General features: G+C 49.7%; 1 protein-coding gene across 1 annotated transcript in view; it reads right to left on the bottom strand.

Annotated features, from left to right (window-relative positions):
- Positions 1-301: 301 nt before the first annotated feature.
- Positions 302-22486, bottom strand: part of LOC130116428 (protocadherin Fat 3) — a 128015-nt gene continuing 105830 nt past the window's right edge. The window contains 12 exon segments of the mRNA XM_056284339.1: positions 302-1050; positions 2044-2112; positions 4473-4511; positions 4793-4852; positions 6962-7060; positions 9311-9578; positions 14241-14657; positions 15975-16131; positions 19226-19379; positions 20713-21241; positions 21403-21560; positions 21712-21843. Coding sequence (XP_056140314.1) covers positions 302-1050; positions 2044-2112; positions 4473-4511; positions 4793-4852; positions 6962-7060; positions 9311-9578; positions 14241-14657; positions 15975-16131; positions 19226-19379; positions 20713-21241; positions 21403-21560; positions 21712-21843 — 2831 coding nt within the window.

Here is a 22486-nt window from a genome sequence, read left to right as displayed (position 1 = left end):
ATGTGATAGGATTTCAGTATATCGTGCCTTTCTTTCCTCCTACTATCCTATCCTCTCAATTAGCCAGTGGATTGCTGTATCAGCATTTATTTCAGTTTGGCTAATCCTACCAAGTGATAAAATTGTGAAGCTTTTCTTTAATTGCTTTACTTTCGTTTTCACGTGGTTTCATTGTGATCATGAACCACTGAGTTATATATTATTAAATGTCAAGTATCACCAGAGAAGGTTTATCCCTCTGTTCGGACTGAGTATAAAGAAATATCGAGTCTGTTTTGTTTTAAAGTGTCTAGCAAGGTCATCAAAAATCGGCCCAGCTTGTTGTGGGCTCTGATCCAGTTGAGGCTCTGTTTATGCGTGTGGCTCTTCTGGCCCTAAGGGAGACCAGATTCAGGAGTCTCTCCAGCTCGTCCCCAGAACCCTCTAGGCCTCTGGAGCCAAGTTCTCCATGATCCTCCCCTGATTCCCTCCACTCTTCTATCTGTCCTTCCCAAGCTCGCAGCGGGGGCAGAAGCTGAGCAGGGTGCAGGTTGAGGCCTGGAGGGGTGGGCGGGTATCCTTCATAGGCCCGGCGAGTTGGGGGCAGAGTGTCATATAGGCTGTCGGGATCTTGGTTTTGCTGTGCGGCCTCTCGATACTCCTCATAGACGGGTGAGGAGTTGTCTTCGCAGCTTCCATGGTCGTGCAACTGCTGATGGTCTCTGTGGTCCTCACGTGCCCCTGTGTTTCTGCTTCTGATGCCTGAGGACTTTTCCTTCCCACTGCGTCCCTTGCTTTCATCTTTTTTCAGCGGGCATCGCCTCTCCCACTCCCCAGATTGATTCCTCTCCCACTGGAAGATCCTCCGCCCAGCCTCGTGGCCCTGATCTCGGCCTCCATCCCCGGTGTAGTCCGTTACTCTGTAGTCCAGCTGGAGTGAGTGTGTGCTGCCTCCTCGTCTGATGGCCTGGGGGTTCTCACTGATGTCAAACTGGGATTCCAGCTGTGGGGGCCGCAGACGTGACGGTGACAACCAGCTAGAAGAGCGACTGGAAGACTCCCGGTGGTATGCTAGAGAGAAGTGGACAGAAAGGACTAAGAAAATCAAACATCCTTTAAGGTTTTAGGAAAGGCATCAGTGAGAACTATCTTATTTTCAGCTGACAATGAGGTCAGAAAATGTAATGACTGAGGCGGGATAGAGATGGGTGTGAGTAAACATAGCATAGATGGGGGATTCAGGTACAGCCAGTTCCAAGCTAGGAAATCCCTGTATAAGATTGTGAAATGAAAGCCACAGGTCTTGCCTAGTGGACCAACCATGGCTGCCAAATCTCTGAATGAATATAGTTCTCATTCAGACACGTGTAATATGAAAAACCAAAGGCAGCGGTTGTTCAATATGTGTCGTAATATGGGAGTCAGATTGGTTATCTGTTCCCTCAGGATGAGCCTATAGACGGTGCTGCACACAATATCAACTCTATAAATCACTTCACTTTCGAAATGACAGCAATCATCAGAACGCTATCTTTCGGAGATAAGCCAGTTGGCGGAGCTGAATTAGTTTGTTAGACGTAGTGACCGGAGGGACTGACGTGATAAGGTCCAAAACTTCCTTTTAGACAATAGGATCCAAGCTGTTGAGAGAGGGACAGAAGGTAAAGTGTATAGAGTAGGTTATGCCGCATAACACAGCACTCCCACCACAGCCTACTAACTAGGTCACGCAGGTTTCGTAATTCAGGGTTAACTTCATCAGCTTTGTGTGGGAAAAAAAACATGTCATATTGATGAAATGTTAGGCGACAGAGAGGTCAAACTCTACGTGGGACGCAGCGTACGCCTCAACACTCATACCAAACACAGGCAGACGGCGTGTGGATAGATGTTTGTTGTTGAGGATGAGCTCAACACCTCCGTAGCCTCTGTACTGCCTTAAACAAACCACCAACATTAAGGAGCACTTTATACTACATGCTCTCATGCCGCAGGTATGAATCTACATCGGTGAAGAGATTGTTAAGGAGACGGCAGGGGGAAATAGATAAATAACATGCTTACAATCCACAATGTACTCTTTGACGAACTTGACACAAATCTCATCCCTGCACCGCAGGTGATGATGACTCACTGTCAATGAAAACGGAAAAGAAAGCAAACGCCCCAAGGGGATGGGGGGGGGGGTTGAAGATGAAACCCCCCCTCATAGAGAAAATTAAATGCAGAGAGACATGGTGAATTACAACACGGCAGAAACGCATTTCGACAGAAGCAGAGAAGGTCTGGCGGATGTCCAGCTCATAGACACTGTTTCCACAGTGTGCACCTCGACACACAAAGGCAGGCAAACACACTAACAGTCACTCACATACATATGCATGCACACACACAATGTAATGTATACATAAATATATACAAACGCATGCAAACTCATGGAAATAATTTCGGATCTTATTTCCAGCAGTCGTCTTCGTCGTCTTCTTCTTCTTCTTTCAGCTTGCTCGCTGTTTCTCAGGGGTCGCCACAGAGGATTTTATAGTTTCCATCAATACCCTGTGAGGGCACAGTACCAATGGCAGCTGTTGTTAACCCGGGCCTTGACTGATCCGGCATGGAGCCTCCACCGATCCAGTATGGGGTCTCAGCCGATCCAGTATGGCGCCTTGACCGATCCGGTATGGAGCCTCAGCCGATCCAGTATGTAGCCTCGACCGATCCGGTATGGAGCCTCGACCGATCCAGTATGGCGCCTCGACCCATCCGTTATGGAGCCTCGACCCATCCGGTATGGAGCCTCGACCCATCCATTATGGAGCCTCGACCGATCCAGTATGGAGCCTCGACCCATCCGGTATGGAGCCTCGACCGATCTGGTAGGGTCTTATCAATCCACATACTGATTTGGCAAAATGTTACGTCGGATGCCCTTCCTGACACAACCTAACCCTATGGATGGGGGCACAGGTAAAGTGTTGGATGTCATCCCAGTATTCATGGACTTTCGCCCAGGCCTGTCGCCATTCCTATTTCCAGCAGCATCTGCAATAAATGTATTTTAATATAAGAAAGGTCTTTTTGACCACACTAGCTGATTTGCTGAAATGGATTTGAAATTGTTTTAGAATTAATAGAACTGATCGAACAGGGCTTTGGATGATTAGATCTTGGTAGAATTAAACTTGCATATAAAGAAAGCAACAGTCTTAGAAAGGAGTGACACATCTGGAGCAGGAGGAAGCAGAGAGGTGTGCTCAAGCAGTTTCTCAAGCTAAAAAGAGATAGCGTTGAGGAAGAGGATTAATTGAACGAAACTTGGTCAGATGGAGTCATCCAGGTTTTTATTCAGCATTGGGGCAATCCCTTATTTGCTGCCGTCAGCCCACAGCATCATCCGGTTTCCTGAAGACCCGATAGTCACGTCTCCTGCATTAAGGAGTCGGCACGACACACCCTGTCAGAACACGGTTGATCTTCGCTGAAGACTGGCTTCGAGTTATTCGACGATGTGGAATACATGTGTCACTATAACAAAGCTTTTGAATTTAGCGGAAACAATTAAGGACTCAGAAACATACGGGGAAAGTAATTCTTCAACCAGCCTGCGTGGAAAACACAGAATAAGTCATTTATTACCCATTAAGAGACAGACCCCTGTGGTTCAAAGTGTCTCTCTGGGTGAAGCTTAACTTTGTCAGTTAGAGAAGAACTATCATTAACTTGGCGCAAGTTCGAGCTGGGCTGGGTTAAAGCCAAGGATTGGGACGTAGGGGCAGACACAGGCCGGGGACTAATTTTTCCTCTGAAGTTCGTCAGCAGCCGTTTGAGACCCGCGCAGGTGCCGTGGCACAAAACTCCGTTGTCCGCTTATTTTGCTGTGCTCATTGTGCCATGGAAAGACGCCACGGATGAGGAAGCCAAAAGAAACAGGCTTAGGAATAAGCCCAGATACACATCTTGCCTCCAAGGCTGGAGCGTGAAACTAGAAAAGGAAACTACGCTCAATGAAAATCAGGTGCTGTAGATTTTCCGGCCGTATCGCCTACCGGCACGCCACGGCTCGGCTTTGGCGGAGGTGATGTGCCATGTGTATTGTCCCTGTGGTGGCAGCTACCTAGCGTATTATGAGCACCATGGCACACAACAGGCATAGCCCTTTCTCACCAAACGCAGCGCAAGCGCCACATCCCTTTAATCACATGCAAAAGCAGAAACAGCACTGTGACGTATAGGTTACAGAACCATAATTCTCTGCCTCCGGGTCATCACGGCTGATATTATAAAATAAGTAGACTGCATGAACTGTGCAGATAGTGTGCGTGGTGACAGGATGGACAAAGGTACACAGGGAACACAGCGAAATGAAATTGCGCCTTTGTTACTCTCTTTCAGAGTAACAAAGTGAAGCGAGGCGGCATGTTATTGAGGGATTACGGGGGATGTTTTTGAGGTATCTAACCAAGAAATTCATTACGAGGCCGTAACTCACTCACCGGGGCTGTCGTGACACCGCTCTCTGTCCACGGCCGGCGCTGCAGAGGCGGAGGGAAACAAGAACAAGAACAACAGACAAGAATTACAAAAGAGAAAAATCGAGGCACAACGAGATCCCGCGTCAGATCTTACACGGCGGGCAGCAGGAACTCGGGGAAAGAAAGAGATCGTTCAGTCCTGGCAGAGCTGCAATTATTATCCGCCGTCGCTGTGCTACACCAGCGAACAGCGACGGGAAAGGAGCCTGGCGAGCTCCAAAGCGAAGGGGAGACACAGAGGCAGAGTATTCTTTACAAAACACCTCCTTTTCTCTACATACCTTCATTTTCAGCACTATCAACAGCATCGTTGACCAGCCGAATGACGGTCACTATGGAGGCTGGGGAGAGAAAGGAAGTAAAAAAAAGGAGACGTGAAGACGGGTGTCAGAAGTGGGATGGGGAGACCGTGAGGCCATCAGAAGCGTGTGCGCCCAGAGGCGTGAGGAAGCTGACGTGCTGAAGCGCGGGGATACGCTTCCCGAAGGGGCGGGGGGGGGGTAGTGTACCAACCACGGATGAGTAGACTTGCTAGCCCGTTGGCTAACGGATCGCACCCTTTAGTCAGCTGGTGAACGTAGTCGCCCGTGGTGCGGGAGACCCGGGTTCGCCTCCCCGGCTGCAGCGGTTCCCAGCTGCCCCTCGAGTTTGCTACATTGGTACAATGCACGGTGTCGGCACGGTGGCGCGGTGGTTAGCGCGGTCGCCTCACAGCAAGAAGGTGCTGGGTTCGAGCCCCAGAGTAGTCCAACCTGGGGGGTCGTCCTCTGTGTGAAGTGTGCATGTTCTTCCCGTGTCTGCGTGGGTTTCCTCCCACAGTCCAAAGACGTGTAGGTCAGGCTAATCGGCCACATGCTAAATTGTCCCTAGCTGTGAATGTGTGTATATATGTGTGTGTGGGCCCTGTGATGGAGTGGCGGCCTGTCCAGGGTGTCTCCCCGCCTGCCGCCCAGTGACTGCCGGGATAGGCTCCAGCATCCCGGCGACCCTGAGAGCAGGATAAGCGGTTCGGATAATGGATGGATGGATGAAATGAAGACAGGAACAAGATGGGACAATGTCAGCATTTATGAATCAGGTGAAGTCTCCAGAACCAGATGTGGGCAGACGACATGGAGGCTCACACGTCACCATGCACATGTGTTCAGAACACACATGCTGTGTGTGTGTGTGTGTGTGTGTAACAGATACTTCCCATATGGCTTCTAATATACAAGCACTTGTAGCTTGATCTTAACAAGGAGTTCTGCTTTCTTTTTAAGCTATGGTAATTGGACACAGAACAAAACACAGATTTGGATTCGTTGCACGCATGCACACACACACACAGACACACACATACACACGCACACAGTGTGGTTGGCTGGCATGTGTCCAGTTATATAACAAAGGGGAAATGTTTACATGAGTCCAGCGGAAGAAAGACGGGTCGGGCTGAACGCAAAGCTGTTAAGCTTCAGAAGATATTTCAGAATGAAAAGAATTGTCCTCTTTCACGCAATCGGCCCCTTCCCTTCTCCCACACTGCTTCCAGGGTTCTGCCAAGCCACTTTTGCTAAAAGCACAATGCATTAGAGCTGAATGCTAATCTACTATACACACTGATATATATATATATATATATATATATATATATATATATATATATATATATATATATATATATATATATGTATATATCCTGTATTATGTAATTATAATACTTTTTTTGGGGGGGGGTGCTTGGGGGATTTTTTCCGTCCCCCCTTGTTCTCTCCAATTGCACCCGGCCAATCACCCCACTCTTCCGAGCTCCACCCCCTCTGCTGATCCGGGGAGGGCTGCAGACCACCACATGCCTCAGCCGATACATGTGGAGTCGCCAGCCGCTTCTTTTCACCTGACAGTGAAGAGTTTCACCAGGAGGATGTAGCGCATAGGAGGATCACGCTACCCCCCCCCGAACAGGTGCCCCGACCGACCAGAGGAGGCACTAGTGCAGCGACCAGGAAACATACCCCACATCCGGCTTCCCACCCGCAGACACGGCCAATTTTGTCTGTACGGACGTTCGACCAAGCCGGAGGTGACACGGGGATTCGAACCCGCTATCCTCGTGTTGGTGGGCAACGGACTACACCGCCACGCCACCCGGACGCCTGCATTTAGGATACTGTAGCAAATTCGGGGGTCAGCCGGGAACCGCCACAGCCGGGACGCGAACCCGGGTCTCCCGCACCCCGGGCGACTACGTTAACCTGTCGACTAAAGGGTCCGACCCGTTCACCAAGGGCTAGCGAGTCTACCCATCCGTGATTGTGACAGTACTTTTGACAGGTGGTAAAACCATAAAGAGGATGTAATATATGCGTTATGCCGTCAGCTTTGACGAGGTCAGCATCACCTCCATGAGCGTCCGGGGTGTTTTGGAGAATTTCGATGGTGAAAGCAGCCACCGTGATTATCCTTACCGTTGTCGTCGAAGGATTCGGAGGTGTAGGAACTGGTGGAGCGGACCTCAGAGGTGGTGTCTGAGAAACGTGTCACCTCTTCCATCATGTTAGATACCTCTGCTGAACACACACACACACACACAGACACACACAGGGAGTGTATTATTGTCTGGAGTGTAACTCATCCCTCGATACCATACCACTAACCTTCCAGGTATCTACACATGACTCGACTAACCTCAGATTTACAGCTGACTTCTCCACAGTGTGTAATTGTGAGTGTGTCTGGGCTCCCGGGGAAAAGGTAAAGCGGTGGCTCACTTTCAGCGAGCACCCCACAGAGGCAAATTGATAACAGATCAACCCCCCCCCCCTCTTTCCTGCAGGGACAAATCAATATCTGATAGCCTAGAAAGTCCCGCTGCAGGCTGCTTAAGGGAAATGATAGGATTTTAATGTCCTCACCTGGCGGCTTAGAGCGCTCACGGGACGAAAATGAACGAGTGGCGGAGATTTATGATGGTTGTGTTTGCTGTCGGGTAATGTTTCCCACGGCACTGAGATGGAAATTGGCATTTTAATCGATACGTATGATGCAAAAAAAAAATTGTTCACTACGCTCTTTTTTTTTTTTTTTTTTTTTTTTTGTAAGAGCTTGATTTAAGTATAAAATGGTGTCCCACACAGAGGACTTAAAAGACTGGAGATTCTCAGTTGCTGGGTAGACAGACTCTATATGATGAATAAACTCGGGGTGTCCGGGTGGCGTGGCGGTCTATTCCGTTGCCTATTGAAACGATTGGCCGTGTCTGCGGGTGGGAAGCCGGATGTGGGTATGTGTCCTGGTCGCTGCACTAGCACCTCCTCTGGTCGGTTGGGAGGGAGGGGGAATAGCGTGATCCTCCCACGCGCTACGTCCCCCCTGGTGAAACTCCTCACTGTCAGGTGAAAAGAAGCGGCTGGCGACTCCACATGTATCGGAGGAGGCATGTGGTAGTCTGCAGCCCTCCCCGGATCGGCAGAGGGGGTGGAGCAGCGACCGCGATGGCTCAGAAGAGTGGGGTAATTGGCCAAGTGCAATTGGGGGTAGAAGGGGGGACCCCCCCCCTCAAAAAAAGTATATATATTTAAAGCCATCCGTCCATTATCCGAAGGGCTTATCCTGGTCTCAGGGTCATGGGGATGCTGGAGCCTATCCCAGCAGTCATTGGGCGGCAGGCGGGGAGACACCCTGGACAGGCCACCAGGGCCAAGATACACCCCCCCCACCCCCACCCCACCCCACACATTCATACCTAGGGACAATTTAGTACGGCCGATTCACCTGACCTGCATGTCTTTGGACTGTGGGAGGAAACCCGAGCAGACACGGGGAGAACATGCAAACTCCACACAGAGGACGACCCGGGACCACCCCCAAGGTTGGACTACCCCGGGGCTCGAACCCAGAACCTTCTTGCCATGAGCCGACCGCGTTAACCAACCACTGCGCCTCCGTGCCCCCGCCCCAATATATATATATATATATACATATATATATATATGCATTTGTTTTTTTACATGCGTGCTTGCTGATGTTTTGGCAAAACAAACAGAAGTCGTGTTACAGGAGAAGCCGCGCCTGATGGATTTGACAATGTTGGTGCCTAATAAAAGGTGACGGCTTAAAACGCCGCTGTCTCGGCCGACTTAAACTTCCACGCCCGCTCTGCGACGGGCAGGCGGGACGGGTTACGTGAAGGTAAAAAAGACGGCCGGTCTGGAGCTAACCGCTCCAGACCGGCTATATCTGCATAAACGGTGGGCTGATCCAGAGTAGCGGCACGCTCTCTTAAACAGAAGCAAAGCATTTGGAAGTAATCCTGAGACGCTCCCTCGCTCTGCCCCTTTGCTTTCATGTGTGTGATCAAAAGGCGTGGATCACTGGGAAATTTGCTCTCGGTGCGGCTGACAGTATGGCTGCAACAAAGACGGCATGCTCCAAGCACACATTGATCTGTCTCCTTTTGATCAGAGTTCAGACACATTCTTTGTGCGAGTTGGTGTGTGCATGTACACAAGTGTGTGTGTGTGTGTGTGTGTGTCTGTGTGTGCAGCTGAGCAACATACATTGGTCGTACAGCGGTGGAAGGCATACACCCCACACTCCGTTGCTATTGCATGTACCCAGATTTACATAAGAGCAGAAACAGGAGACATGTTTGCTTTAAAAGCGTTACACATGTTGAATAAAAGCAGTGCTGTTTGTGTTAATCCACCGTTAAGTGACACCGAGTGCTTGCAGTTGGGATTTCCCGGCATGACAAGGCATGGTCGTATGAGCACTAAGGTAGGTGTCGGTGGTACATGTGGCGTCAGTCTGCTTACCCTGTGGACTGCTGGCTCTCTGTGTTCTCTCAAACTCATAGGCTCTCTGCTCCCACTCCTCCTCTCTCTCGTCTCTCGCTCTTTCTTGCCCTTCCTCCCTGTTTTCCTCTCCTTCCCAGGACACTTTGTGGGAGGGGCTGTGCTCTGAGCGGCAGGGCGACGCTGACGGGAGATTGGGCGCCACGCTGCACACAGCGATGCCCCTCCTGCCGCCGCCGCCGCCGCCGCCCCCCCTGTTATGAGCCAAGTCTGACAGGAAACTGCTCAGCTGCGGAGGGAGAAGTAAACCAGCCACACACATTAAACACACGGGGACACTTTAAAACTTGGCAATACAATACTCTCCTTTAAGCCCTTAACAAGTTCGACACTTTGGATGTGGCCTATTCCTAATACAGAATTACATCAGTATGTTGTTTGAAAGCTACGGTCGTCCTGATCAAGATGAGCCTAAATACAAAGCTCTGCTATGTTCGTATGTTGACCATCTCCTACCGGGAGCAGGGTGAGAGGAGAGCAGTGTAGTGGGGCATCAGCGACACAGACCAACATGCGATCCTGTCAGCTTGCATCAGCATCGCTGGCCTCAGCAGTCAGCAGTGTTTCGTCCTTTACAAATTCGACTTCAAGAGCTTGTTTTGCTGCGCGAAAAAGTGCAAATAGCTGCTAGAACGGGGACACTCTGTTTTTTTCTCCCAGTGATGACTAGGGAAAGTGGGTTTTTTCAATCTCTTATCTGTAATGCTTTATATATGCCTATGAATTGGTAGAGTCACAAGCTCTTAGGGGTTTCCTAATGCAAAAGTTGTGATTTTCTAAAATGAGACACTCATCTTGTCAACAAACTGAAAGGCCAGCCTTCAAGCCCATCTTCTATTGAGAAATGATGCCATGCATGTGTGGTAGCAAACTTTGCCGAAGCTGTAAATGCCCACAAACGGGGGGGGGGGGTTGGGGCACTCATGAAGAAATGAACTTATTCATTAAGACATACACAGAAATGCGCACCCACACACACACACACAGACACACGCACACATGCTTTCTTGATGGTTGGTAGTCCATCAAGTCCGATGATGACATCCCTCCTCATTAACGGTGTGTTCTTTGATGACTGTAGAGTCCAATTCTTGATCCACAAGTTTTATTGCACGTTGGGCATATGAAGTCGGAGTTAGTGGGGGCAGGCATGGTTGTTTGTCTCCTTAGTCTTTTCTGTTGTTTTTTTCACATTCCTCTCAATTTCCAGCTCTTCTATATCTCTGTGGGAGATGTCCCGCCAGTTGGAATGGCAGCTTGAACCAGTCTCAACGGGTCTATACAACACTTCTTCAGCGATGTTTTTAGCTTGTCTTTGTATCACTTCTTCTGACCACCTGTGGACCAGCGGCCCAGATGAAGCTGTCCATACAGGACTTGACGTGGCAGGCATTCTTGAGGCATCCTGATGACATGCCCAAGCCACCACAGTTGGTGTTCAGCAGCTGGGACTTCTATGTTTTTGCAGTTTGTTCTAGCAAGAATCTCAGTATGAGGAACATGCTCACGCCACGTGATCCCCATGATTCGCTGCAGACGCCTTATATGGAACCAATCCAGCAAACTTGGGCGGCGGCTGTATGTGACTGAGGCTTCACAGCTGTATAGGAGAGTTGTGATGCAGAAGACTTTGTAAATGGCAATTTTGGTGTGAAGGTGGAGGTGTTTATTTTGGAAGACCTTACCTTAGAGTTTACTTAGACTTTACCAAGACCTTAGAGTTTGCTGAAGGCTACATAGGCTTGTTTTATTCTATTATGAGTTTTGTGGTCAGTGTTGCAGCCCTCAGAAAGGAACCTGCCCAAGGATTTGAAAGATGGAGCAACTGAGAGTGGTTCATGTTCTATAGTGAAGACAGGCATAGTGGGTGGGGGGCTGAACCTCCATTGGCATAACACTTCAGTCTTGGTGGTGTTGACAGATAGACCAAGCCTGCTGTATGCATTCACAACTGCGGCAAGGATGTTTTGCAGGTTATCTGGTGTGTGAGCTACAAGAGCGCAGTCATCAGCGTACTGCAGCTCAAGGACCTGCACTGCAGACAACTTGGTGGTTGCCTGGAACCTTCAGATATTGAAGAGGTTTCCATCTAGCCTAAAGTCTATTGTGATCCCACTATTGTCTTCCAGATCGTTATGAAAAACTTTTGTGACATAGGAGGTAAATGTTGAAGAGTACCAGTGCCAGCACACACCCATGCCTCACTCCAATACATACATTAAACGGCGCCAATTCCGGTCCTCCTATGGCCACCCGTGCTACCATCCCATCATGGAACTGTGATAGAATGTTCACAAATTTGCTTGGACAGCCAACCCTTCTCAGGATTTTCCAAAGTAGCTCTCGATTCACAGTGTCAAAAGCTTTGGAGAGGTCGACAAAAGCCATGAAAAGGTCCTGATGTTGTTCGCAGCACTTTTCTTGTAGCCATCTTACTGTGAAAATCATATCCACTGTACTCCTGTTCTTCCTGAAACCACACTGTGACTCTAGGAGCAGATTTTCTGTCAGGTGCATCACCATCCTGCATAGCATAACCTTTGCTAGGACCTTGCCTGCAACAGCTAGGAGGGATATGCCATGACTGTTGCCACAGATGGACTTGTCACCCCTGTTTTTGTACAGGGTGATCATTTTAGCATCCCTTTATTGTTGAGGGACACGGTCCTGGTCCCAGACCCTGCAGGATGTAGTGATAGATCATTCTGGTGCACAAATATCCTCCTTGTTTTAGGAGTTCTGCTGAGACACCATCACTGCTAGGGGACTTATTGTTCTTGAGGGCGATGATGGCTGCAAGTACTTCTTGAAAAGTTGGCGAGTGGTCAAGGTCTGGGATGGGTGGACAAATTGGCAGCTCTTCCCAGATGGATTGGTTGGTTGGTGAGTGCTGGTTGAATAGGGCTTCAAAATGCTCAGCCCACCTTGCCAGGAACCGCTTTTGTCCTTTCAGGGTTGTCAGTCCGTCCGCTGATTTCAAGGGTGTTACAGAGTAGTTCCTAGGGCTGTGTATAGTCTTTATAGAATTGTAGAAGTTGTACATATCATTTCTGTCAGCATATGATTGAATCTCGTGAGTTTTGTTCATCTACCATGTATTTTGCAGAGTGCACAAGGTTGTTTGTACCTCCTTGTGTGCTGTTTGCCACTGCTGCCGAAAGATGGTGGATGCAGGGCCATTGAGAGTAGCCCTGTGTGCTCTATGCGTGGTTTCAGAGTTCTTGTCAAAAAATGTTTTCTGGCTCTGTAGCCTATAGAGTCGATTGCAGCTTGATGTAGCAGTGAGGTTAGGGAGGTCCATTTCTGATCCATGGAATTGTAAGAACTCAGAATGGCCTCAAACTCTAGTGCCATCAAGCCTACAGAGCGATCAAACTCATTCTGTGCTGAGGTTGATTTCAATTTAGAACAGTTGAGTTGCTTTTTTATGGGCTTCTTGAGACACTGTGGGGGCGCACTTTGATGTGGAACTTGGTCATGATCAGGCAGTGATCCATCCAGTATTCTGCACCTCTCATGGCCCGGGTCAGCAAGACATCACTAGTGTCAGTACGTCTTGTTATGATATAGTAAATCAGGTGCCAGTGTTTAGATCGTGGTTGCATCCCGGATGTTTCGTATTGGTCATTAGCCTCTCACTTAGTCTGGTGGGTGTTTCAGTGAGGCTACATAGAATGTTGCTCTTGATTGCCAGTCCAACACCATGCTGATGTTGTCCGCCAAGGGCATAGCCTCTCCAGAAAAAGGTGTACCCTCCTCCTTCCTCTCTCAGGGAGCCTTCACCCAGCAGCCTGGTTTTGCTGAGAGCAACGATGTCCACGTTGTAGCGTCTCAGTTCCTCACCAATCAGCGTGGTCCTTCGATGCGGTCTGTTGCCATCATTATCAAGGAGGTTCCTAACATTCCATGTTGCCAATTTGAATGGGATCAATTTCTTGTCTTTACCACAGGATGGAATTCCCGGTAGGTGCAGTAACCTACCCAGAAGGTGGTTGAGTGGACAATTTTTAGGCCTCGTTTTCTAGGCTCCTCGTCAATTGGGGTGTGAGCAGTGTGGTCCCTAAATAGGGCTGCTCAGTCACACAGGGGTCTGCCAAAAGCAGCTACCACTCAATCCCAGCTGCCAGCAACGATATACCCTATGCCGCTGATGTGCAGGGCTCTGACTAGGCTCTCCCAGGCCAATTCTACCCTGCTCCCATCGCCAGAAACCCCAACACCACCAGACTTCGACTGGCTATAAGGCCAGATATTGTAAACCATGGTCAGAGGTGGAGACCTACGCAAGGAGGCTTTTAGAGTGACACAGGGGGTTGCGAAGTCCTCAGTAGCTCTGTCTTTACCATGACAGGTTGGTCCTGGTGGTGAGGGCTTACACCCAGGATGACCAGCCACCCATCATGACTGCAGGAGGCTGCCGGAAACTCCAGACTGTCGAAGAACTGCCTAATGTGTGCCGTAAAACACATTGCTTTTCTCTCAGGGTGTGCTCCCATAGCCTTTGTCTCAGTAGACTTACCACAAGGCAGTGCTTGGCCATGAACAGCCTCTGGGAACCACTGCAGCTCTGAGATCCCTGCCAAGTTTGCCTGAGGCCACGAGGCACCCCATTACTGTGTGTGGCCACGAGGAGGCCTGGCAGGGGTCTTGGTGAAGGAGAGGCTATATACTGGTGGGGTAAGGCTTATGCACTGCGCTGCTTCCTTGTTCACCACAAGGCCTAGCTGGCGATAGCAAGCTATAAGCGAGAGGTTAGAAAAGCAGGCGGTAAGCAAGCATGCATCTTTCCTCTAACTACTGCACTAGATGCATCACATCACCCTGTGCGACACACACACACACACACACACACACACACACACACACACACATACCCACCCCTCTGCCATACCTGACTGCCCTCACTGGAGGTGGTCTTGTCACAATCCATGCTTCTTGCAGGCTGGCTGCAGTAGACTCCAGGTAGGGGGGAGTGGGTATTGGGACGCACCATAACCTGAGGGGGACCCCCGCTGCTTCCTCCCCCATCACCGTAGGCACTTGCGGCCCCAGGGGAGCCCGATACAAGCACGGCCTTGAACTCAATCCCCTCCACCCCCATGCCAGTCTTGCGCAGCATGTAGCTGGTCTCTGTGGAAATGGTGGAGACGCCCATTGCGGCTTGGGTCCCTGGGCCGGGGTCAGTCTCTTTCCTAAAGGGGATCTTTTTCCTGAAGGCAATGAAGAGTATAAAGAGGAGGAGGATAACGAAGATAAGGACCCCGATGCCGATTATCTCTCCCGGTCCAACGTATGACAGAGGCTCGACCTGGCCAGCATGAGAAAAAGATCAATTAAGACTGATGAAGCAGTATCATTCATTTTAAGGGGGAGGAATACGTACATTTATATCTTCTATTGCGGTACAGATATATTTAATTCCAATCATTCTGGAAGTCACAAAAAAAGAAATGACTTGCAACAACTGCAGTAAATCACAGTCAAGTCAAGTCAATTTTAGTTTTATAGCTCTAAATCACAATTTTGTCTCAGAGGCCTTTACAAATCATGCATGTTTAATGGTGTAATTATGCAGCAGTACACATGGGGGCTTAGGTCATACCTTCATTTGAGCTCTATTGAATCTATTCAGAACTTGAATCTGTTGAATAGTTTGCAGCATTCATATGCTGACTTATTGAAAAATAGTATTTTTACGACTACAGTGGACTACAGCAATCTCCGCTAATTGTTTAGATTTAACAAGTGTCCCATGTAGGCTAGAGTAGGTTAACAAAAGCACACATGCATGCACAGAGTCAGTGTGTCGGCCCAAGGGTAACTGTTCACCTGCCAAGAAGATTAACCTGCTGTATCTGCATGTACTGCACGTACCCGTATAGGACATGCAGGCACAGGTTACAGTTCAGTTAATTTCAATACTATTTTTTATTGGATTTCCCCCCCTTTTTCTCCCAGTTGTATCTGGCCAATTACCCCCACTCTTCCGAGCCGTCCTGAGCACTGCTCCGCCCCCTCTGCCGATCCGGGGAGGGCTGCAGACTACCACATGCCTCCTCCCATACATGTGGAGTCGCCAGCCGCTTCTTTTCCCCTGACAGTGAGGAGTTTCGCCAGGGGGACGTAGTGCGTGGGAGGATCACGCTATTCCCCCCAGTTCCCCCTCCCACCCGAACAGGCGCCCCGGTCGACCAGAGGAGGCGCTAGTGCAGCGACCAGGACACATACCCAAATCCGGCTTCCCACCCGCAGACACGGCCAACAGTGTCTGTAGGGACGCCCGACCAAGCCGGAGGTAACGCGGGGATTCGACAGGCGATCCCTGTGTTGGTAGGCAACGGAGTAGACCGCCACGCTACCCGGACACCCCGATTTCAATACTTCTAGGGATAATAACACCTCTGTTCTCTAAGATTTGTCAGTTTGGAAACTTAAAAGTCTTAAAAGTTTGATGTTGATGGCATGCAGATAGTGAGGTGAGTAGTTTTCCACCCACTTATTCTTCACCTCTGACTGGACCACAATGTCACTGGGGCCACAATGCTTTTATTTCAATGTTTCTCAAAAGTCTCTGGGCTCTTTTTGCCTCTGTAAGCTGCAGACTCTTGTGTTTTTAATACTATACCTGCGTGTCTCCGTTCAGGTCTGCAGGGATCCGATCTCCGCAGAACTGACCCTCGAACCCCTCTGAGCAGTTGCAGTAAAACGCCCCGAACATGTTCACACACTCCCCGCCGTTCTCACACTCCTCTCGGTCACACTCGTTTACATCCTCATCACATCTGCGGGGACATGGACCAGCAAGAACAGAACAGAACAGAACAGAACATACAATGCAGTGAAAACAGACGAGTGGCGTCAAAGCCGTCAGAATATTCGAGTCAAAAAGGTTTAGGGGAAGAGAGAAATAAGTGCTTTTGTGTTTGGTGCAGTTTTCGGTGCTTAAACTATGACCTCCACATCGAAACATCCACCAGCTGACAGCGTCATGCTTCAATACGAAACACATAGCCCCACACATGCACATACAGATGATTATAATGAGGCCAGTTCACATTTAAAGACCACTACTCAGGGCGTCCGGGTGGCGTGGTGGTCTATTCCGTCGCCTGCCAACATGGGGATCGCCAGTTTGAATCCCCCGTGTTACCCCCGGCTTGGTTGGGCGTCCCTACAGACATGATCAGCCGTGTCTGCGGGTGGGAAGCCGGATGTGGGTATGTGTCCTGGTCGCTGCACTGGCGCCTCCTCTAGTTGGTTGGGGCGCCTGTTCAAGATGGGGGAGGGGAATAGCGTGATCCTCCCACGCGCTACGTCCCCCGTGGTGAAACTCCTCACTGTCAGGTGAAAAGAAGCAGCTGGCGACTCCACATGTATCGGAGGAGGCATGTGGTAGCCTGAGGGGGATGGAGCAGCAACCAGGACGGCTCGGAGGAGTGGGATAATTGGCCGGGTACAATTGGGGAGAAAAAGGGGAGGGGGGAAAAAAGACCACTACTCATGCTCAAAGACATGCATGTACGTAGTCACACACAAACGCATGGCCTTACTCAATTATCTTCTCTTAATTGTTTTACATTTGAAAACCCAAAAGCAGATTTGACGACAAATGGGAAGACTAGGAGCCTCTGCTCTGATGGGAGCCAGTGTTGTGAAACAGGGCGACGGGTTATTATGGACACTGACTAACCCGGGCCCGCCCGCCCGGCCATGCTGGCCGGCGATGCGGCAGGAGGCCGCCGGTGCATCCCGGCACCGACTCGCCAATTAGCTGCAGCGAAGACGGCCCCTCGTCAGGGTTCTCAATACGGTTCGACCGTTGCGTACAACGTCGAGTACACGCGCACATTTCAGTGGCATATCGACTAAAAGTGGTTTACACTCGGCGGCCGTGGCTTTGGCACCTCGGTCTTCTTCCTCCCCCAGTAATTACATTCAACACATGGAGAACCGACCGAGTGTGAATGAATAACGACTTTCCTTTCATCTGGTGTCGTTTCCACTGCCTTGACTTTCATCTAACGGATCATCACAACACAAAGTGCCTTTGTTCTTTCAAGTATACCTCCCTGCCCGCGCGACTAGATAAATAAATAGATAAATAAAACCGACCATTTTCTGCTCTGAGGGAGAACTGCTCTCTAGTGGCGGCTCCGCTGAATCACCGGGGGGGCTTAACGAGCACAGCCTTTATTTCAACAGCAATTACCCGCCCAGCTGTAATTGGGAGGGCAGCTGAGAGATGGCGACGGGTTGGTCAACTTCAGTTATGTGGAATTGAATAAGGGCCTTTAAATGGTCTCGTACCACAGCAGAAGTGACACAGCAGGTTTTGTCTTCGCTGACTCTTGAGGTAAGGGACAAAACATGTCCTACATCAAAAAGGTCTTCTTCGCGGAAAGAACCAAGAAATGAATGATAATAGAAATATTTTAAAAGTTAAACCTGAAGGAGCTGTGTGTACTCGTGAAATTAATTTCATCCACCCATCCATTATCCGAACCGCTTATCCCGCTCTCAGGGTCGCGGGGATGCCGGAGCCTATCCCGGCAGCCGTTGGGCGGCAGGCGGAGAGACACCCTGGACAGGCCGCCACACAGGGCCAAGATACACCCCCCCACCCATTCATACCTAGGGAGAGTTTAGTACGGCTGATTCACCTGACCTGCATGTCTTTGGACTGTGGGAGGAAACCGGAGCCCCCGGAGGAAACCCACGCAGACACGGGGAGAACATGCAAACACCACACAGACGACGATCCGGGACGACCCCCAAGGTTGGACTACGGGGCTCGAACCCAGGACCTTCTTGCTGTTCGGCGACCGTGCTAACCACTGCGCCACTGTGCCGTGAAATTAATTTCATATAGTTTTCTAAATAATTTCTTTAGAATTTATTTAAATGCAGGCTCTGTACTCGGAACGTACACGTAACTTAACCTGTCCTCAGCAAGAGGTCACAATGTCAAACTGCTTAAAAAAAGTGTTTAAAAATGCTGCAAATGCATAAATATAAACGTCAAATGAAATGAATGGTTAAAGAAGATGCCACATAATACACAAAGTGAACTTTACATTATATATTCCATTCAAAAAGCTGCCGTCAAAGTTGCGTCCTCACTTTCCGTCAATTCCGTCAGATTTGTTTATAGTCCTGAATAATCAGGCGATGTCATGGTCAGCTATAAAAGCCTGAGGACCCCTTCCTGCTGTTGATGGGTGCAACAGTAGGACACTTGGTCAGTTAAGTTTTCAATTTTATGATATTTTAAACAAACAATGTTGCTATCACTGCAGTCACAGCTTTAACGGGTCAACACTGTCTTCCCTTTATGACAGTCTTAGTTACGAACTGTGGAATACTGTTGGCATTTTAGTTTAGGGCAGGGGTAGGCAACGTGGTCCAGAAAGATCCGGTGTGGGTGCAGGTCTTTGTTCCAACCAAGCGGTTACAAACCTGATTCTATCAGTCAACCAGCAGTCTTTGCTAAGGACCTTGATTTGTAGACTCAGGTGTGTAACTCCTTGGTTGGAACAAAGACCTGCACCCACACTGGACCTTTCTGGACCATGTTGCCTATCCCTGGTTTAGGGTATAGAGGCACCTAGCAACTGAGGAAAAAACACAAAATGGCTCCACTCTACAAGACACGGTTAGGATGGAAAAACATTTAATTTGGTCAACTCTGTCAGATGTTATGTCTAATGGAGTGGACGCTTAAGCTGATGGGGTTGACAAGTGCCCCCAAAAACCTCTGTACGTACGCATTTGAAGGTGTGTTTGTGTGAGAAAGAAAGGGAAAACCTGCACAGTTCTTGACTATCGCTTGTTGTACTGGTTGGTTAAAGACTGTGTGCAAATGCAGGCGATGCTCACATAATGCCCACAAGTCCTCTGGGACAGCCGCAGAGGAAGGCAGTGCCCACGGGCTTGCAGTCGCCTCCATTCTGACATGGATTGGGCATGCAGGATGTCAGCTCCACCTCGCAGCGTGCCCCGGTAAATCCTGCACTGCAAGTGCACACAAAGCCTGACGGAGACGGATGAAGAACGAGAGTGAGAATCCGTGACAAGTATGATGAATAACCAATAAGAGCCCACTCTCATCCCACGGTGTCATGTATTGAGCATTTTTGCCAAAGCACCAATGTATGACGATAAACACGAGGTAAGGTAAAAAAAAATAATAATTTGCATAGCACCTTCCTAGCGCAGGTCACAAAGTACTTTTGATTTTGATTTGTTTTATTTTGATAAACTATTAATCCCCCGTAAGCCAATCGCACTCTGCATTTAACCCATTCTAGCGGTGTAGCTAGCAGCAGTGGGTAGCCACCCTGCAGCACCCGGGGACCAACTCCGGTTTGTCTCGCCACGCCTCGGTCAGGGACGCAGACGGCAGTACTAACCCTAACATGCATGTCTTTTTTTGATGGCGGGGGAAACCAGAATACCCGGAGAAAACCCACCGCAGACACGGGGAGAACATGCAAACTCCACACAGAGGACGGACCTGAGATGACCACCCCAAGGTTGGACAACCCCAGGGTTGGAACCCAGGACCTTCTTGCTGTGAGGCGACAGTGCTAACCACTGCGCCGCCGTGCCGCCCAACCCTACTTCACGGGTCAGTACACATAAAACAAAAGACATGAAGACACTTGGCACAACATAATCACACAGCCACTAATAAAAGGCCTGTCTGTAAACACGAGTTTTCAGGTAGCATTTAAAACAGGCCAACCAAATTTCAGTAGGAAGGCTGTTCCGGAGCCTGGCGGCTACCCCTGGTCTTGGATTTGGAGCCAGGGGTGGCCAGTAAACCCTGTCGAAGAGTCCTGGCAGTAAGATGAGGGGTGAAAAGTTTGCTAATGTAAGGAGGGATTTGATTGCGAAGAGCCTTATCTCATACAGACAAGATGCTGCAGATTAACCATTATCTAATGTTAACTCTAAACTCAACCGCCGCCTAACCTGTATACCGTATCAGGCTGGACGTTTAGCAGTGAAGTCTACAAAACACCCGCCACATCTCTATACAGACGCCAAAGGATACCTTGCAGATCAATACACAACACCGTGGGATGACAGTGAGTGGGGAATAATGTGTAGTGCAGCACGTGAGGAAAGACTGAAACGGTAACGATGAATGTAGACTGCACTGTGTAGACAAATGGTTTCAGGGGTGCATACCTGCTAATATGCGAACAGTATTTTTCTCTGAGTATTACTATTTGGATGCTTTTTTATAGCCCTTAAAGACTACAGTTTTCTTTAAAAAAAAAAAAAGTTAGAGATTCAACTGATTATAACAAAACTGCCACATGCACCCACATTCACATCACATCCACTTCCAGACAGACCTGCAGAGGGCAGGCTGCTGCAGATGGCCCCGTTAAGACAAGGCTGGCTGATGCAGGGATCCGGATAAAGCACACAGCCCAGCTTGACTTCGCTCAACCCGGCTATCTCGGCGTATCGGCTTCTCTTGTTCTGGAGAGGCAGTTCATTGCCGTTCAGCATCAGTGAGCCCAGGCAGCCCTGGAACCCGTCCTGTGCCCTCGGGGAACCCCTCACGGCCCGATCTCTCAGTCCCGGACCCTGGACTCTCCCCGGCCCCAGGCTTGGTCTCTCACCCAGTCCGGTCGGCGGCCTCACCTGAGCCCCAAAGAAGAAGGACGAATCTGGGGCCAGAGGCCAGAGGCGGACGGGGGCCCTGGCGGCTCTGCGGCGCTCTACGTAGCTGTCGTCCAATGACAGCAGGGTGTAGTTACAGGTCAGCTCCAAGGCAACTGCATGCCAGAGTCCATCGTTAATCGGTCTGCCGGAGATACCCATAATGCCAAGGGTATTGTCACAGTCCAGCTGGAACCAGAGCCGCCCCCCCTCAATCTGAGATAAAAAGATGACAATCGTGTTACCTTTCAAATGCCAGCATCATGCAAACACTGAAAATAGGGGACCACTTCCTTGCAGAAGTTCCAGCATTTGACTACATTGAAGTACCGAGTGTGTGTGTGTGTGTGTGATGTGTGTGTGTGTGTGATGTGTACCTTCAGCATGGTACAGGGGTTAACACGCGTGAACATAATGACTCCTCTTGTCTGCAGTGTTCTGATCCGCAGGCCGAGCCTCATCTCGCCGCTCTGGCCGCGCTCCGTCACGCGGTACTTGATATAGCTGTTCCCCGAGAAGCTCAGCGAGGTTTGGCCTGTAAGTCACGTTCGTGAAAGAGAAAGACGGGCAACAAAGTTGAGGCGGGACACTGGGGTAAAAAAGGGAAAAAAGAAGCCTGTCAAAATGTGCTTAAAATGCAGGAGTGGTCGACTGGGACACACCCGCCGCAGGAAGCTCAGTCCTACCTGCACACTCGTCCAGCCTGTCAGGCTGGCACTGGCAGACAGAGGGGGCTGTAGGACCTGAGCGAACGCACTGCATGTCTGCCGGGCAGGACTGACCTTCACAAAGCTCCAGAGGGGTAGGGCATGCTCCTCCTGTCGGATGGGTGAGGTCTGTTCAGAATACTGGAGCGGGTAATGATGCAGCAGTATTCGAAGCGAAGTCTAAAACTTGTAGCAGGAGATGCATGTGCAACATGTTATGTGTTGATGTGCTGTGTTCACTTGTCACTCTGTCTACCGTACGCTTGTGTAGGTATAGTCTGGACACATCGAATCAGGATGCATCGAACATAACTACAATAAACTGGCTGTGACATATGGACATGATATGGTATTACGTTCAAGTCAATATCTTACAGGGGCATAGTAAATAGCTGACATTTGATTGAGTGGCTCTACTAAACCTCCTTTGTTTTCATAGTTTGACGTTAATAATGGCTACTTTTGGGCATCTGGGTGGCGTGGGGGTCTGTTCTGTAGCCTACCAACACGGGGATCGCCGGTTCGAACCCCCGTGTTACCTCGGGGCGTCCCTACAGACACACACAATCTGCGGGTGGGAAGCCGGATGTGGGCGTGTGTCCTGGTCGCTGCACTAGCGCCTCCTCTGGTCGGCCTGTTTGGGGGTGAGGTGGGGGACTGAGGGGAATAGCGTGGTCCTCCCACGTGCTGCATCCCCCTGGTGAAACTCCTCACTGTCAGGTGAAATGAAACGGCTGGCGACTCCACGTGTATC

This window comes from Lampris incognitus, chromosome 8, assembly GCF_029633865.1.
Source record: "Lampris incognitus isolate fLamInc1 chromosome 8, fLamInc1.hap2, whole genome shotgun sequence".
NCBI lineage: Eukaryota > Metazoa > Chordata > Actinopteri > Lampriformes > Lampridae > Lampris > Lampris incognitus.
This window is presented reverse-complemented; position numbering and strand designations above follow the sequence as displayed.